The sequence below is a fragment of the Quercus suber genome, unplaced genomic scaffold (genome assembly GCF_002906115.3).
Source record: "Quercus suber isolate HL8 unplaced genomic scaffold, Cork oak 2.0 scaffold_192, whole genome shotgun sequence".
Lineage (NCBI taxonomy): Eukaryota > Viridiplantae > Streptophyta > Magnoliopsida > Fagales > Fagaceae > Quercus > Quercus suber.
The window spans coordinates 1,065,261-1,083,388 of NW_027069650.1; the positions used below are offsets into that span (position 1 = coordinate 1,065,261).

Here is an 18,128-nt window from a genome sequence, read left to right on the forward strand (position 1 = left end):
TGTACCATCTTTTCTCTATACTAGGGTTTATGGATTCATGTAAACATTTAGAATGGGAGTGACCTGGATTTTAGAATGGTCCATATGGGAGTGGACATGTCCTACAACTATGTCATTATTGCCAGAATGTTTATTTATTTATCCATTACCCCTCTGTATCTCTCTTTTTAGGTGGAGTTTTTAGCTTCTGGGTTTTGTATTGGCCAAGTCTTGTTTGAGAGGCCACAAACTGCTTATGGTCACACCAAACATGAACAAAATTCAGGTTCAGCTAGAGGTATTGTGGTTGAGAAGATGTCCTGTTTGGTTTTGGGGATCACTAATGTCATAATTCCCTAACTTGGGAGCCTCGTTTTCGGTTCTCTTATAGCTAGTGATGAGTGTTTTACGGAATCGAGTTGATTGTTTTCTTCGTTCCTGCAAATAAATTGAGTTGATGGCATGGCCCTAAATTCATCTTAAAAAAAATAGTACGGTCTACTCGAGACACAAAATTTCACTAATTTTTTTTCATAATTGCTTAAGTGACATGTCAATGATTGATAAATAAAAATAAAAATAATATAAAAGATGGGTTAATGTAAAAGTTGATGAGTATCTATTCCCTACGAGGACTAAGGACTAAGGAGCAATACATGCACCTTTTCTTTTGGGAGGGGATGGGGGGAGAAGATACACCTAAAATATCATCTATAAATGGAGACAGGAATATACCTATTTGTTGGAAATTCAAATCATGAACAAGTATGAGAAAATATTGGGGAAAATGAGAATTTTGAAGTTTATCTTCTAAAATATAATTAGGGCAGTCTAAAGTCTTTAAAGTATTTGGATCTTTCTTATTACAATTTTACAAAGGTAATTCCAATATTGCTTAGAAATTTCACTCAAACTACTTATTTGATTCTATCAGGGAACAATTTTATTGGGTTAATTCCAGTATTACTTAAGAACCTTACAAAATTTATTTATTTAGATTTGCCATTTAATAATTTCAGCGACGAGATTTAATTGCCACCTTTAAATTTTACGTATTTTTGGTTGACACATCAAACTAACAATTTTTAATTATTGGGGAATATTTCAACAGGTTTGTTGTTATTGTCAATATTAGACTTGCCGAATCTCAAAAGTTTATCCCTCGACAACAATCAATTTATTGGTCCCCTTTCTAATCACATAAATGGTTTGAATCTAATTCATCTCCCTTTAAGTTCAAATTTTCTAAATGAGACACTGTCATCTTGGTTATTCAATTTGACATTTTTAGTGAGGTTAGGACTTGGTATTTTTGTTCCTTTCCTTCGTTCGTTGTGGCTTTTGGGTCTAGATAAAAGTGTACTAAACCATCCACGTTCCTCGACCATTTATACGTTTTGTTTCTTCTTTTTTTGATTTATTTATTTCCCATTTCAATCAAATTCAATTAATTTTTTTTTTAAATTTAAAAATATCGATAGTTTTGATCTTTAGCTAAAAAGCCTAGCCGGTAGCCGCTGGCCCCCACTAGCGTGTTGCCAAATTGCGGTAAAGAATACGTCTGATAGTTAGCTAAATAAAAATTTAATGCATTACGTATCAACAAATCAGAGTGGCGCAGCGGAAGCGTGGTGGGCCCATAACCCACAGGTCCCAGGATCGAAACCTGGCTCTGATACAACAGAGTAGCTTCCCAAATCCACCAATTATTTTTTTTTTTCATATTCTTCCGTAGAAACGGTGCGTTTTAAGCACACCAAAACGGTGCGTTTCATCACACCACCGCATCTTCTTCGTCCATTTGGCTAAAAACGATGCGTTTTAAGCTTCTTACAAACATAAAAGCGGTGCGTTCACACCGACCACTTCTTCTTCATCCACCTCTTTAGCTCTGTGACTGTCTGTGACTCTGTAACTGTAACTGTAACCAAAAAAAAAAAAAAAAAAAGAGTTAAAACGGTGCGTTTTATTGAAGAGTACACAGAGAGAGAGAGAGAGAGCATGATGATATCAGGAGGAATAGGAGGGAATTCACCATCATTATCATCATCATCAATAGCATTGGCACCCACGACCTCTTTGTCTGCTTCGGGGAAGAGGATTCAGAGGGAGATGTCCGAGCTCAACGTGGACCCACCTCCCGATTGCTCTGCCGGACCCAAGGGTGACAATCTCTATCACTGGGTCGCCACCATTATTGGCCCCCAAGGTCTCCTCTCATATCCACTTCTACTTCTACTTCTACTATTAGTATTGTTTTTGTCTTCTGGGGTTTGCTTCGTTTGAGTGTTGGCTTATGTTTTTAGTTCAAGCTCGAGTCTTTTTGTGGTTTTGAATGATGGGTTTATCATGTAATTGTCTTTTAAGGCCACTACTACTTTCTATGATTTCATTATTTTTGTCTTCTGGGTTTTGCTTGCTGTTTGTTTTGAGTGCTGGCTTGTGCTTTTTGCTGACCTTTTAGTTCAAGCTCGAGTCTTTTTGTGGTTTTGAGCGATGGGTTTATCATATAATTGTCTTTTAAGGCCACTATTGTTTTCTATGATTTCATTATTTTTGTCTTCTGGGTTTTGCTTGCTGTTTGTTTTTGAGTGCTGGCATGTGTTTTTTGCTGACTTTTTAGTTCAAGCTTCAGTCTTTTGGTGGTTTTGAGTGATGGGTTTGTCATAAAATTAGCTTTTAAGGCCACTACTGCTTGCTTTGAGTGTTGGCTTATGTTTTTACTAACTTTTTGGTTCAAGTTTGATTTTTTTTTGGTGTGGTTTTTGGGTGAAGTTTTGCTTTTAAGGGCTTAGTGATGTGATTCTGGATGTAGTTTGTTTGAGTTTTTGCTTCAATTTTTATCCACGTTGCTTGATTTGAAGAACCTGTATTTTGATGATTTGGAGTAATGGCTTGGTGATGAAGTTCTATTAGTTAAAGCCTAATTTGGGTTTGCCTTTTGTTGGTGATGAAGTTCTATTAATCTGTGTTTTGATGATTTTCACTAGCGCAGCTGGTGATGAATTTCTGGTTTCAAGATCAACCATATGATTTGGGTGTACTTTGTCTTCAGTATTCGCTTAAATTTTGCCACTCTCTCAATTTAAGCTTCAGTTTTGATAATTTCCAGTAATGGAGCCAGTAACAAAGTTCTGGTCTTCAAGCCTAATTGAGTTTCCTTTTTCTTCGAGTATTAGCTTAAACTTACTCCCTCAATTTTAAGCTTCAAAAACAATGGATCATCCTCTCTATTGAATCTCCTATCAAATATAATCCTGTGCATGTTATTGTACGTCATCATCTGCAACCTTCTCCTTATAACAATCCCAGTCGTTGAAGCTTCAGGAACTTTCTTCACATCCTCAACCACACCAGCTTGAGTTTTATTTGATTTTGAGTAGTGTGGCTGGTGATGAAGTTCCGGTCGTCAAGCTTAATGCCTTAATCTTGTGATTTGAGTTTACTTTTAGATGGAGTTCCTCTTGCTTGTTCTCTGTGTTATCTAGCCCCCCTTTAGAGAACTAGAGAATGCTTCTATGAGATTTATTAAATTCAATAAACATGTGAGGCCTGGGCCCATTATGGGTTCTTTGGCCCCACTAGCAACACCCCAACGCACTTGCTATTTTGGGTTGGATATCATTCCATTACTGGGTTCTTGGCATATCACTTAACTGTTCAAATGAATATGAGTGAATTTTCCAATTCCGAAGCAGTAATTTGGCTTTTTATTATAATGAAGGGTTGATGCAAAGATGGTTGTAAGGAAATATATTTGTGCATTGTTATTATTACTGACATACCAATATTGACTAAACTTTTTGTGTCCATGCATTTAGGAACACCATATGAAGGTGGTATATATTTCCTAGACATAACATTTCCAAGCGATTATCCATTCAAACCTCCAAAGGTATGTTGAACAATTTGAAATATTATGTCATCTTAAACATCAGAATGCACATTTTATTAGAACATCACCATATATCTTATGACACACACTAAGTTTCTTTGGTTTGTGTTATGGAAAAAGTCCACTTTAAAATGGGAAGCATTTTGTGCTTTGACTTTTCATGTCTTTAGGGGTTTTTCCCATAATGTTTATGTGTTTAGTGGGTACTCTGCGTTATTATGCGTGTGTGAGCATATATGAAACTATTTAATATACATAAGACTGTTATATTCACAAAGATTTTCTTATTTATTATACCATATTAGCATAAAAATAGGCAGTTTAGGGTACTGTTTGAAGCGACAATCTTATGATTCAGAGATCTAAGGTTTTCACTCCAACAATCCACAGATTGTAAAAGTTTTTTCTATCAATATTGTATTTCAGCTGAGAAAAATAATTTGTGTAATTTAAACACAAATGTTTTGTACTCTTGTACGTAGGAATTATCAACTGCTTATCATGCTTAGTGTCCATTGTTTATTCCTATGTTCTTCCCATTATAACGTCAGGTTTGCAGGTAGTGTTCAAAACTCGTATTTACCACTGCAATGTTGATACTGCTGGCAATTTGATTATAGACATCTTAAACGATAGTTGGAGTCCAGCTCTAACAATCACTAAGGTGCTACTTGCAATCAGATCAATTTTCACAAATCCTGATCCCTGTAAGTTCTTTCGATCTCTTGGACATTCATTTTTACAATAAATATCTGAAAATTTTTTTAATTTCAAAATCTGTGTTTGTATGTTGGGAAGGGGGTTTGAGGGTGTTGGATCATGCAGGGATGCATCCCTTACACGTGCCACCAACAGCAGTGCCAATGCCAATTTGTGCTTACAATATTAAAATGAAGTAAACTTGGTGTTTTCACTTCTCAAATTGTGGCAATGTGGACCTTTATAGCTTGAGTTGGAACTAACATATTAGTAAAAATAACACTTGAACTGGCTGTGTCTTTCTCTCTAGTACTGAATGTATGAATATTCTTGTTGCAGCAGATAAACCGCATATCCCTGGCATTGCCCGATTGTACTTGGCAGATAGAGAAAAACATGATGAACTAGCTGCAGAGTGGACAAGGCGATTTGCCAAGTGACTTCGGTGAATCTGACAAAAGCGCCATTCGAATTGCAGATGTTCTATCATTTTGATTCATGGATAGGTCATAAAATCCAGGTGAACACAAGGAAAAGCTGTTTGTAAACTTTTCACAGTATCTTGCTAACCTTATGACCATCCCAGTGTGTGTTTGATAATGGCTGAAAGAGACATTCAGGATGCAATATGAAATTATGTACAATGAGAAATCTCAGAATGTTTGGTTAATTGGTGGTTATTGTTATTGTTTACTGGGGAAAAGCAGCTGTAACTATAGAAGACTGTGTCCGGTGGCGTGTCCCAAAGTCGTTGGAATTGTGGACTAGCAAGCTGAATGATATTGATGCGTTGAAAGTAACATGTGATGTGTACTACATGATTCATTAGAGTGCAAAGGGAAACATTTTTGTGAAGTTACATATCCAAGAATTATATTTCTGCTTCTGTTTTTGCTCCAATAAGCCATAATATTATCCTGCAAATGAAGACATACAAAAGTAGTGTTTTTCTGGAGTGCCTCTACTATTATCAAAATTGTGGGCAAAGCTCTACTTTTTGAGTTGTTCAAACTGTCATGGATTTACCTTGACAACAAAATATGCAATCCTTACTCTCATGTTGTTAATAAGTTACCTAATTATTTAGTTTCTTTCATTGAAGGTGTCGGTCCATTATCAAGACCTGCATGTTGCACTTGCCTGAAATTATATAGTGCATTCAGTGTACTTTACTTTTCCTCCCATTTAAGAATAGCCTAATAGGTCTCATATATAGGTGTCGCACATAGGATTTATCTTTATGTGTAAGGAATGGCAATGGGGGCGGGTTTCCGATTTTCCGCCCTACTTTTTTTTTTTTTCCCGCCCCATTCTAGCAGGTACCAGTGGGTACCTATCTTTATCTTATCACACCCAAATATATATATATATATATATATATATATAATTAAAAACACAGATGTCTTAAAACTTATAAAAATATGTTTTAATTATCTAAATATAAAACAGAGCAGATGCAGCTAAAAACACAGATGTCTTAAAACTTATAAAAATATGTTTTAATTATCTAAATATAAAACAGAGCAGACGCAGGCGAGTATGGAGGAAAATATTAACCTCCATCCTCGCTCCATTTGTTTTGTGGGCTGGGTAAAACTCGTCCATCAAGGATGGGTGAGGCAGGTATCCGTGGGTGCAAGTTTAAATTGTTATTCCTAAAAGAGACTTGGACAATTGTGTAAAGAATTAAAAAATTTTAAGACCACATAAAATATCACATTTTGTGCCATAATTGTCCACAAAACAGACTGTAAGTGATAGAGAAAAAATAGTAGACCGATTTAAAAGCGAGGCAGACATAAGATAAGCATGGAAGTTTGAGTTTGAATGGATCGGTCCTACTAGACAAAAATAGTGTTGTTACCAATACTCTGACATGGTACTAGACAAAATTAGTGTTACCAATACTCTGATCCTTCGATTTTCACTTTCATAACTCCCTGTGGTTCAATGAGGAGTCACAAACTACAACAACAACAGTGGCACATAACGGGGTTGAATATACCTGGGGAGAAGTAGGTCAAGAAAAATAAGTCGTGAAAAAGATGTCTTCCAATCATTAAAAACTTCTTCTACAATGTTAAGAGACATAGATGATAGACCCACTTCTCGTTTGGCTTGGATATGGAAACAGTGATTCTGTTCCAGTCATGGGAGCTTTCTTTCTATAAAATCTAACTTTTGACATGGTGTTTACACACAACTCTCCCCCCCAAAAAAAAGGCACTTTTGTACTTGAAATGATATCAGAAACTTCGTTAGTACTCCACCAACACGATTGAGATTGAGAGCGTAGTTAGTGTATAAGGAAATTTGGAAGGTTCGCTGCCATAGATAACACGTGGACCAACCTCATCTAAACAATACTTCTTACGTTACAACTATTTTACTACTAGTCTACAACAACGTTCGCACTTACCAGTTACCACAGATCAAGAGAGAGAGATAGAGAGACAAAGATGAGGAAGAGCATAAGCGAAGTCGGAGTGGAGGACTTTGTGAAGGCAGGGCTAACCATAGAGGAGGCCAAAGAATTCCAAAGGGTTCTCAAAGAAGCAGTTTTTGGAGCCAAAGGGTCTGACCCAAGAGAGGTTTGGCGATCACTGGTGGCTCAAAGGGTACTAAAGCCATGGCACCCACATGGGCTGCATCAGCTAGTCTACTACTCGGTCTATGCCAATTGGGACTCCCTCACCAATGGTCCTCCTCTCTACTGGTTCCCTTCTCTGTATGGTTTTGCTCTGTCTTTGATTTCTTTCCCTCAGTTCTTTCTATCCTTCTCTAATTAGCAATTACCTACTACTTTCACTGATTCATTGCATTGTTTTCTCCCTTGTTATTTAGTCCTTATAGTTCTGCATATTCTTACAGTTGGACCTGCAGTTTTTGTCTTTTCTATTTAGCTGCCTAGTTACAAAGAGATTATCCTTTTTAGTAGCTGTTTGCCACGTCTTTGTGAAAAACAGATTGAGACCCTTCATCTAACAGGTCCTAATAATGTATTAGATTTGGCTGGCAAGTATCAACAAATAAACTATCACTTGTCCCAAAAATAATTGTCAAGAAACTGTAAATTTAATTATTTAATTATTATTAGAACGCTCTTCTAATGGGTGGTCCCAGACTTCCCCTTAATATATGGGGTCCAATCAACATGGTTCTAACTAACATGGTTCTGTTAGGAGTTAAGCTTATTTGAACACGTTTCTTTCCGTGTTTTCTGGATCAATGTTATAGACATTAATAATGTTTATTCTAAGGTTAGTTGCAATTGTTAACAAATGTAACTGGCATTAACATTGCACTGCTGCTGTACTCTTAACTAAATACAATTGTCTATGATTGATGGTTGTATCATTAGTTACAGAAACTTATATACACTCTGTTGCAGAAAGTTACTAGTGTGTGCATTCCAATTGATAACTCAATTTTATTGTGTTGTAATGACTTTGAGGTTGCATTTTTGATATATTCAAAGAGTAAATGTTCAGATTTTTACTCCTAACTGATCTCTTCTCGCTCTGTTTGTTAGAGATCAGTCTAAACATACAAACTTGGGACGTTTGATGGAAAAGTATGGTTCAAAGCTGTTAGGAACATCATACAAGGATCCTATTACAAGTTTCAGCCACTTTCAGAACTTCTCTGTTCAGCATCCTGAGGTATATTATGCTTTTTGTGCCTTCATTTGCTAGGTAAATGCTAGTTTTGATGCAAAGCAGTATTTCAACTTAGTTATGTAAATGTCAATGAATTTCAGGATTACTGGTCTATTGCTCTAAAAGAGCTTTCAGTTTCATTTCATGAGGCCCCAAAGTGTATTTTAGATACTACCGACAAATCGAAACTTGGGGGAACATGGTTTCCAGGTTCAGTTTTGAATATTGCTGAGTGTTGTTTGCTACCTAGAACTCATCCAAGAAAAGAAGATAACAGTGTGGCTGTTGTGTGGAGGGATGAAGGCTGTGATGATTCCAATATTAATCACATGACACTGAAAGAACTTCGAGAACGAGTAATGTATGCTCTCATTTGATTATTCTTATCCCCAGTTGAATGCGTTATCTGTTAAAGTGTGGTGCACATTATAACTACCGTGTCTGAGTGAACATTATAACTACTCTCTCTCTCTCTCTCTCTCTCTCTAACTGGGTCAATGCAAGTGGGATATATTGGAGATACTGCCTTGATCTCATAGAATATGATTCTTTGCAACTATGCACTTTTTGGGAATCTAATGGTGTTGTGGTTGTGTTTGTGTGTTTTTTTTTTTTTTTTTTTGTTTTTTTGTTTTTTTGTTTTTTTGTTTTTGTTTTTGGGACTTTAAAGAAGGGTAGTCCTTCACATTGAAATGCAAGGTTGAGTTATAAAGTGTACTTGGCTCTTTATTTTTCAATTCTTCAACCTAAGACAGATGCATATATTAAGAGGATTTTGAAATGATTTACAGGTTGGTGGCAAATGCACTGGATGCAGTATTTTCAAAGGGTGATGCAATTGCAATTGATATGCCAATGACAATCAATGCAGTTATCATATATTTGGCAATTATACTAGCAGGATTTATTGTTGTATCAATAGCTGACAGTTTTGCAGCAAAGGAAATTGCAACTCGTTTGCGTGTGTCAAAAGCAAAGGGTATCTTCACTCAGGTGATCATTCACCTTCATAAAATATCTGTTTGATTAAAAGTGTGGGATTACCTTAGTACTCAAACCAAGTTGGTCCAATCTGTTATGCTGAAGATATGTGAAGTGATAGCAATTGTACTTGGTCATCAGATGTTAGAATCAGTAATTAGCAAGGTATTAGTTTGTTAAATTGTGTTCCTTGTCTAGTAAACCCCATAAATAAATAAGTGCTCAAAGCTGCAAAAATGATGGCCTGACCATTCAGTCTTTTTCAAAAATGGTCTGACCATTAGTTTGGCTCATCATACACTTTGATTGTACTACATCCAATCATCCATATAATTCTGCATTGTGTCAATGGTATATTTGGTTGTTTAGATTTCTGCATACTGCCTGTGTCATATCATATTAGCATGAGTGGATTACCAAAGTTTACTTTTATAAGTATTTATCATTTATTTCTGCACCTTCCCCCTTCCCTTTTTCTCTTTGTGCCTAGTTGTTGTAGTAGTTTCATCTTATGCTGTGATCTCTGTCCACTTCTGAGTACGAACAAATCCAGCTGTTAAGTTGTATTGTTAATATGTCTTCCTTATGGTGTTAGCAGTTCATTAATCAATAGTTTCTAGAAGCACATCTCTAAGCCATTCAGCGATAATTCCCTACTAGCAATCTTACCGAAAAATTAATTTCCACTTTTTGAAATAATTAGATAGAATCTTTTAATGGTTCTTCCCATGTTTCCACTTGTTTCAAACTATTTTGTGGTAATTTTTAAATGTCAAGTTTCATACATTTATGCTGTTAAACTGTCTAGTTCTGCTTCCATCTCAGTTTGGTATTTCTCTCCCCAAGCTGGTAGCTATAAGCAAGGTAGTTAAGTTTGAAAAGCATGAAAAATGTGTCTTTCACAAGTTGTTAATTCTTGGAGAGGCTTTTATCAGGTAACTATTATTTGAGCATATTGGATGAGGCTTTGGACTAAAGGTCAAAGAAAGTTGTGGAGCTCCCTTAGTTTCTATCATGGAGCAACTTACCGTTGCTTTTCAGAATTGTTAATGCAACCTGTATTAGAGTTCTCTCCCATTTCTATGTTCATAAACATGTGGATGTACCATGAATATTCATTGAGGTGGTTCGCATTTACATTTTTGAGTTCATTTCTATGTTCATATGCATGTGAATGTACCACAAGTTCTGTTCCTCAGGGGTTTAGGCTTGTACAAGCCCACAAATAAGTTAAAGTAATATATCAATTTTGAACTAATTTTTATATGTTTCAGTTTACATAGTTTCTTGTTTTGAAAGTTGATTCCTGTTCTCAATTTGTATTCAGGATTTCATATTAAGAGGAGGCCGAAAGTTACCTTTGTACAGGTAAAGACTGCAATTGTGTAGTTGAGATAGATGAGAAACTTCTTTCTCTCTGTCAGGTGGTAGAACTGAGGCAACGAGCCATGTGTGTGAATGATGGATTCACCCTACCTGAGCCTTATAAAATGCTAGTTTTTGTGCAAAATACAAATGCCAAACACCAATTTCCTTTTAAGTAGTTCTTGTAGGCTCTTCATGAAAGTTAGCTACCATGAAGCACTTACCCAAGATGGAAATGAATCTGTGCATGTTAATTCCTTTTTCTTATCTGAAATACTTTTACCATGCTGATTGGAGACTGGACAGGTTAATAGTACACTTTTTGTATCATCATGGCTATTCTTCTTTCTCCTTGCAGTCGAGTTGTAGAAGCTGCTCCTTATAAAGCTATAGTGCTCCCTGGGATTGGTAATGATGTGGGCATTCAGTTAAGAGAACAGGATTTATTGTGGAAAGAATTTCTTTCTAGTGCCAATCACCACCCAAGGTATGCATACAGCAATGGTGTCAAATTAGTCCAACAAAATACTTAATGAAAATAAAGGTCCACCTTTGTATTATCATTCAAAGAATGTCCAAAGAATTAATTACAGTAATGACATTCTCTTCTTGGCAGATCAAATAATTATATTCCAGTCTATCAACCAGTGGAATCCGTGATTAATATACTTTTTTCTTCTGGAACCACAGGTAGATAAGTTGTTCCAGCACATATATATTTCTTAGCTTGAGTATGAGATGCTTGTATCATAATTTCTCTAGTTCCTTTCTTGGCCTTCATCAGGAGAACCAAAAGCTATTCCATGGACACAACTTTCGCCAATTCGAACTGCTGCTGATGCATGGGCTCACAATGATGTTCAAGTTGGAGATGTTTTCTGCTGGCCGACAAATTTGGGATGGGTGATGGGACCAAGTGTACTCTTCTTCTGCTTTCTATGTGGTGCAACTCTTGCACTCTATCATGGATCACCTCTTGGCCATGGCTTTGGAAAATTTGTTCAGGTAACACCTCCAACACTTTTTCTCGTCCTGAAGGCTAATAGATTAATGTAATTTCTCGTTAGTTGATTTTACTTAAATCAATCGGAAAGAATTATTATGAGGCAAACAATGGAAGCCAGCATGAGAATGGAAATCCAACCCAGGGTAATTGGCTTTGGAAGAGACAGACTATTGTAGCCCTCTAAAGATCTTATAAAATACCATCAAAGTTGTGGTTGTTTAGAATTTTTTTTTTTTTTTGAATTGTTTGGTTAGTAGTGGAACAAAGGAAAATATTCCCCAGATTTTTTGAAAAGAAAAACATTATTTAGATGAGTTGTAGTATGACCAATAAGGAACTCCTGGAATACTGAACTTCTATATACAAGTATAGTAGTACACCAAAGAGATCTAAGCTCAGATGACACGTTCTTCCTACCGTAAGAATGAGTTGAAGGGTGAGGTCATTAGTTCAAAAGACACTGAGTGGTGCGTGTGACTTACCAAATAAGAAAATTGGGTAAAATATTTTTTGAACTATAAGGTTAGCACCCTCTGTCCAAATACCAACTTACTTTTGATTTTACTTTTGTTCAGGATGCAGGAGTGACTATTTTGGGTACAGTTCCCAGCATAGTAAAAGCTTGGAAGAGTACAGAATGTATGAAAGGCTTAGATTGGACAAGGATAAAGTAATATCTCTCTGCACTTTAAAAACTATGTTTGCATATAAAATCGAAGGAAAAAGAACTTAGAAATGGATATGTGCAGATCATTTGATCCACAGGGGAAGCATCCAATGTTGATGATGACTTTGGCTATCTTCAAAATCTTATTACAATCCCATTACAGAATTATGTGGTGGCACAGAACTTGGTCAGCTTATATCCATGATGTCCTCTGCAGCCGCAAGCTTTTGGAACTTTAGCACAGCATCAATGACAACAGGCTTTGTCATCCTTGATGAAAACGGGATACCATATGTAAGAATATTTATTAGATGGTTTCTAGTTGAAAGTTAATTTTCTTTTTCTACTGTGTATTCGTTATTTCAGTAACTGGTGATGGATAATTGCTGAACAATTGCAACAATGTCCATGATTATGAAAGAAAATGGATGTGGAGAAGCCAAGCCAAATGACTGATAAATGGATATATTTTGTCTTTGATCTATTGACAGCATGATCAAGCTTGTGTTGGTGAAGTTGGTTTATTCCCCCTATACATGGAGCATCTGAGAGATTGCTTAATGCCGATCATGATGAAGTTTATTTCAAGGGAATGCCAATGTACAAAGGAATGTATGCTTAAACCTACAAGTTCAAGTGATAGCCTATTAGCAGTGGCATCCTTTGAGGTGTCCCATGTTTGTGGTTCAAACAACCCCCCCCCCAAAAGAAAAAAACACAATCTACCTATCTCAAAAGAATACTTGCATAATCAGCTCTTTGTATGCATAGTTTTTATATAATTTAGGTTGTACATACTTATACAGACATTTGGAATGGGATATCTATTTGAAAATTTCAGTTGTCTCCTACCCAAAAAGCAGCCTGATTGTGGTCTTACCTTAGTAGGGACTAAGCGCCCAGACTGACTATGACTGGGTGCTTATGTTTTGGGTCAAGGGACTTTACATTGATTGTCATCCCAATTCTTTAGATTGTGATTGTGACCATGATTTTTTAGATAGTATCATGTGTGTTTATCTCACCCATAGGATAGACAATTGCTGAACCACATAGGCATTGTTACCTTCTGGTTCTTCTGAAGCATCGAGGACCATAAATTAATTGCAAAAGCACCAATTTGTATCAATTCTAATATTTATCTACAATTTTTTAAAGGACAAAGTTAGGCTCCAAACATGCTTGGATTGGAGCCATTTTTTCCAACCCATTACGTGGCGGTTTATAAGATTATTCATGTGTATTATTTAAACAAGTCACATGACTTGTTAACAAATTCATGTAATTAAAATCACACATGGATGCTCTCTTCAATCTCCACATAGTGGTTTGGAAAAAAATAACTCCAAACATGTTTAGAGCCAAAAAAAATTTCTTTTTCTAGTTTGTTCCACAGAATTATTATTACTATATTGATTATTGTTTTATAATTGTTACCTAGAGAAGATAGTAAATTTATATAAAATATTTCTCTTGGTGAGTATAACAAACATGTGATGGTTGTTGGCATTGTATCCTATTATAACATGATATATATGCATTGGCAGCACCTCAGGAGACATGGAGATATCATTAAGAGAACTGTTGGAGGATATTTCATTATTCAGGGTAGGGCTGATGACACTATGAACATTGGAGGCATTAAGGTACCACATATTGCTCTTCCTGTGATTCAATCATTTGAGAATTACCCTAATATTTGTTGTGGATTAACCTGTGGAAGAAAACAAAGGAATAACCATTACCTCAAACTAGACGTGGGCTTGCACGATGTGGGAAAATATGTAATTATTTTGTAATGTGACATAATTATAATTTATTTTCTGAAATTTGCTGAAGATACTAAATTTGGATTTTAAAACTAGGATTATTTGTCTTATTCTTTAAAAAATTTTCTCTTCTGAAATTCTCCCTTTTTTCTCTTTCTTGATTTCATATGAGTGTCACCCATCTATATTCATTGACCCTCTCTTTCTCTCTCCAAATGCAACAATTTCTGCAAGTATTTTCTCTGTCTCCCTATCTCTACAAATGTATCTGATGCAGGACAAACAAAGACAATTCATCAGGATAATTAAAGAACATGAAAAATAAAGATAGAGAACCTAGGGGTCAGCAGCACCAAGCTGCAAAGATGCTCTAGAAGTCAGCCCCTAGGGTCTGCTGCAGTCAGTACCAGACCATTGGGACAATTTCAAGAGAAATTTTATATATTATGAAGATAATTCCCCTTCATAGGATTACATTATTGTGCTTATATTAGTTATATAGATTATTGAATCCTAATCCTAATTCTCATAGGAAACCTTGGTTCTAATTAACGTAGGAAACCTCATTCTAAATGACTTAGGAAATCCCAATTATTGAATTTTAAAAATAACCTTGACTCTAATAAAATAAAATACTAATAACCCAGTTAACTATTAAGACCTAAAATAAAATACAATTGCCTACAAATATTACAATGTACTCCAAAATCAAATAAGACTAAATTAAAATAAATATTTCCTACACTTCCAGCATTAGCCTTTTCTATTTACTCTTTTCTATTTCAGTTACTCTTTTATTTGCATGTTTTGGATGTGTTTGGTTAATTTTTTTCTTTTTTAAGATGATCCCTATTCTTCTAACTTGTGTCATAATGGGTAATATTTTCTTAGAGTTTCTTCTGTACAACTGAACTTTACTTTGGTGCAATCAAAGGCAAAAAAGATAAGACTTTGTAATTAATATTTACTCAAATAGTTGGTAGGCACATTCAAATGCATAGTCAAGTAGATTTGTTTTGATAAACTCAAATTCCCACTTTCAAAACAACTAAATATAACTAAAACTAAAATCAAATTAAAGCCATTAGAGTGAGAGAGAATACCTATGATGGGTAATTAAGAAACACAACACAAAAGCATCAAAACACATCAATCTATGGTAGAGCTATAAAAAACACAAAAACTCCTAAACCCAAAGTAGAACTACAAGAAAGAATAAAATATTCACCAAAAGAAAGAAAAACAGAGAGAGAGAGAGAGTAATCCCCTTTTTTGTGGATGAATGTGAACTGAATAGGAAAGAGAGAGATACAAAAGTAGTAATAGCAAATGGAAAATCGTGACTTAAAGTCACAGTTTCAGTTGTTTTTTGGAGTGTGTATAAAATAGTGCAAAACAATTTATATGTAATAAACATTACTCATAGCAAATTTATAGAAAAGAAAATGGAAAAAAGAAGAGTTAGAAAAGATTGGAGAAAAAATAACAGTAAGATAGGAAATAATAGGGAGAAAGAGGGCCAAAAAGGACCGAGATGTTGGACAAAGAGTGACAGTAAAATGGTATATAATGGGAAGAACAAGAAGAGCCACACCTAAAAAAAAAAAAAAATTGAGAAGAAGAAAAACTAAAAAAAAAATAAAGGAAAACTTTGGCTAAACTGGCTCAATAGCATATTAACAAATATATATATATATATGTATAGATAAAAATGAGTTTTATGAAGTACAACTGGAAAGAAAGCCTTTGATTTTTGAAACTTGCAATAAGCTTGACCTGACTGAGTGCTTTAATAGGCATGCTTGGACTAACATCTGAAATATTGAAATCTTTGAATATTTGGTGATACACAGACAAGTTCTGTTGAAATTGAGCGTGTATGTGACCGTGCTGATGAATGCATCTTGGAGACTGCTGCAATCAGTGTTGCACCCGTGGATGGTGGTCCAGAACAACTGGCCATATTTGTAGTCTTAAAAAAAGGATCTTCTATTGAACTAGACAAGCTGAAAATTCTTTTCTCAAGGACAATTCAAAGCAACCTCAACCCGTTGTTTAAGGTTTGACTCTAAGACTATTTTTTTTCTTCCTTTGGCTTATGATTAGTTTTACTTTTACTTTTACTTTAACCATCATCTGACCATTCTTAAGAGATCAGTTTCTTGCTCAAATTGAACAGTCATCTTTGAATTTTTTTCCATCCAAATAATGGTGACTGGAAAATCAAATATAGCGATGTTACAACTGTTGCAAATTTAAGCTTTGCTTGTTTCTTTGAAAAATATTTTTAGCATTTTGCTATGTTTGTTTCGTTAAAATTTGGTCAAACCTGAAAAATGTTTTCTGTTGTTGACTATAAAATCCTTTGGAAAAAGTTGTAAACCGTTTTACCTTAAAAACTTGGTAAAACATTTTACAAAAACACACAATGCCTATCCCTCCATCTTGTGGTTGGGTTGTTGTTCTAGTGGGCTGAGCCGTCGGACCATCAGCTCCAGCCATTGGACTAGCGGGCTCCTGCAATTGGACCATCGGTTTTGGTGGTTTATGCACTATAAATGTTTTCAATGACAACATTTTATAGCATAACAAATGGTGCGTTAACTACATAAATGCTTACATCTTATGTGCTAACTCTCAAAGACAATATAAATAAAAAGTAATTCAAAAATTCACGTTATTATGTTTTTTCATGTGACATTAACCACATTCATTGTCACATCAGTTTAACCTCTTTGTAGTAGAATGGATAGTAGTTTTAGCATATTCCAAATCAAATTGATGTCTTTTTGAGTTCTAATGAATCCATATATATTAGTATACACTCATACCAATTGCTTTGAAAAGTGTCATCAATTCATTCCAAATGATGGGTAGAAAAGATGGAATAGATTTCAATTCCATGATGGTTTTCACAAATTGGTCTAAATTATTTTATAAGTTATTGATACAATTCCTCCAACTCTCTTTATGATTAACAGGTGAATTATGTTAAGATTGTTCCGGAGTTTCCTAGAACAGCTTCTAACAAGTTACTGAGAAGGGTTCTGAGGGACCAAATGAAGCATGAGCTCTCAACTTGGAGTAAAATTTAATGTGAACATCATCAATTTGGTCATGCATAAAAATATCAATAAGTTCATTCACGTGAGGTGAATTTTGAGAATTGAGATGGTTGAATAAGTGAAATATGTAAATAGAATATGAAATGGTTGGGAATATGTTACATGCTAATGGAAATCTGCGGTAAAATCTGACTATAGGCATATTGCCCTGTAAAGTCTGACTAGAATATAGTTAGAGCTGCAGATGTATTAGGCGTAGGCCGATTGTAGAATAGTCTATATTGGGATTTGGGAAATGCATTTGTGTTCATTTGGAAACAATTTATTTAATTTTTAATTGGAGTTTTTTTTTTTTTTTTTGCTGAAAATGTACTAAAATATATTTGTATTTTGAAAAAAGTTTTGAAAAACTGAGATTTTAGAAAGTTATAACTAAAACAAAAAATTAACTTATAAGTTAGTTTCATTATTAAAAGAGTCATTTGTTACATTTTTCTATTGTTTGCAGAATAGTCTATAATCTATATTGAGATTTGGGAAATGAAATCAATTGTTGACAATGGTGCAACTATATATATGTTCCTAGCATTGTGTTAAAGGGACCTTTGAGTAGTAACGTGTCATGTGGATAGTATTTTGACTATTTTCACACAAGTTTGAATACATATAAACAGTACCATGTATTTGGCGAAAGATGCCAAACAAGGCCAAAATGACCATATTTTACTATTTGGGAAAATATGTATGGATCTACCACTGTTTGCGAAATATTTAGCAACTTACCACATTTTTGAAACTCGAGTTTGTTGTGTAACTCAAGTTCCAAAAACTCGAGTTCTTTAAAAAAATAGCTTTTTAATTTGCCATGCTATTTTTTATGGAACTCGAGTTCCACAAAAAATTTTCAAAAATTTTCCATGGAACTCGAGTACAAGGAAAACTCAAGATCCCAGTTAGTGGTTGTTAGGTTCTAAAGACTTAGGATTTCATGTATTTAGAACTCTAATGTATATTGTTGGCAAACTATGATAAAAACAAATTGT

The 18,128-nt window shown here is 34.9% G+C and overlaps 1 protein-coding gene, 1 non-coding gene and 1 pseudogene across 3 annotated transcripts; all 3 read left to right on the top strand.

Moving 5' to 3' along the window:
* The first annotated feature begins 1,585 nt into the window (after positions 1-1,585).
* Positions 1,586-1,657, top strand: TRNAM-CAU (transfer RNA methionine (anticodon CAU)). The gene has a single exon. It is a non-coding gene; the product is annotated as a tRNA-Met (tRNA).
* A 214-nt stretch (positions 1,658-1,871) lies between these two features.
* LOC111991065 (constitutive photomorphogenesis protein 10) lies at positions 1,872-5,428 on the top strand. 2 transcript variants are annotated; one of them, XM_024022844.2, is made up of 4 exons: positions 1,872-2,188; positions 3,801-3,874; positions 4,434-4,581; positions 4,916-5,428. In XM_024022844.2, exons 1-4 carry the CDS (start codon positions 1,981-1,983, stop codon positions 5,011-5,013), a joined length of 528 nt encoding a protein of 175 aa, XP_023878612.1. In that variant the 5' UTR covers positions 1,872-1,980; the 3' UTR covers positions 5,014-5,428. The 2 variants fall into 2 exon arrangements, with proteins under 2 accessions (XP_023878612.1, XP_023878611.1); XM_024022843.2 differs by having other exon boundaries at positions 1,874-2,188; positions 4,913-5,428.
* Positions 5,429-6,456: 1,028 nt separating this feature from the next.
* LOC111991063 (probable CoA ligase CCL12) lies at positions 6,457-17,435 on the top strand (annotated as a pseudogene).
* The last annotated feature ends 693 nt before the right edge of the window (positions 17,436-18,128 follow it).

Bases quoted from the DNA above. Each gene is read 5' to 3' on its own strand.
- LOC111991065 (XM_024022843.2), top strand. From the start codon at position 1,981: ATGATGATATCAGGAGGAATAGGAGGGAATTCACCATCATTATCATCA. The intron at 3,875-4,433 runs GTATGTTGAACA...TCAGGTTTGCAG, and splicing joins ATCCATTCAAACCTCCAAAG to GTAGTGTTCAAAACTCGTAT. The intron at 4,582-4,912 runs GTAAGTTCTTTC...TTCTTGTTGCAG, and splicing joins TTTCACAAATCCTGATCCCT to CAGATAAACCGCATATCCCT.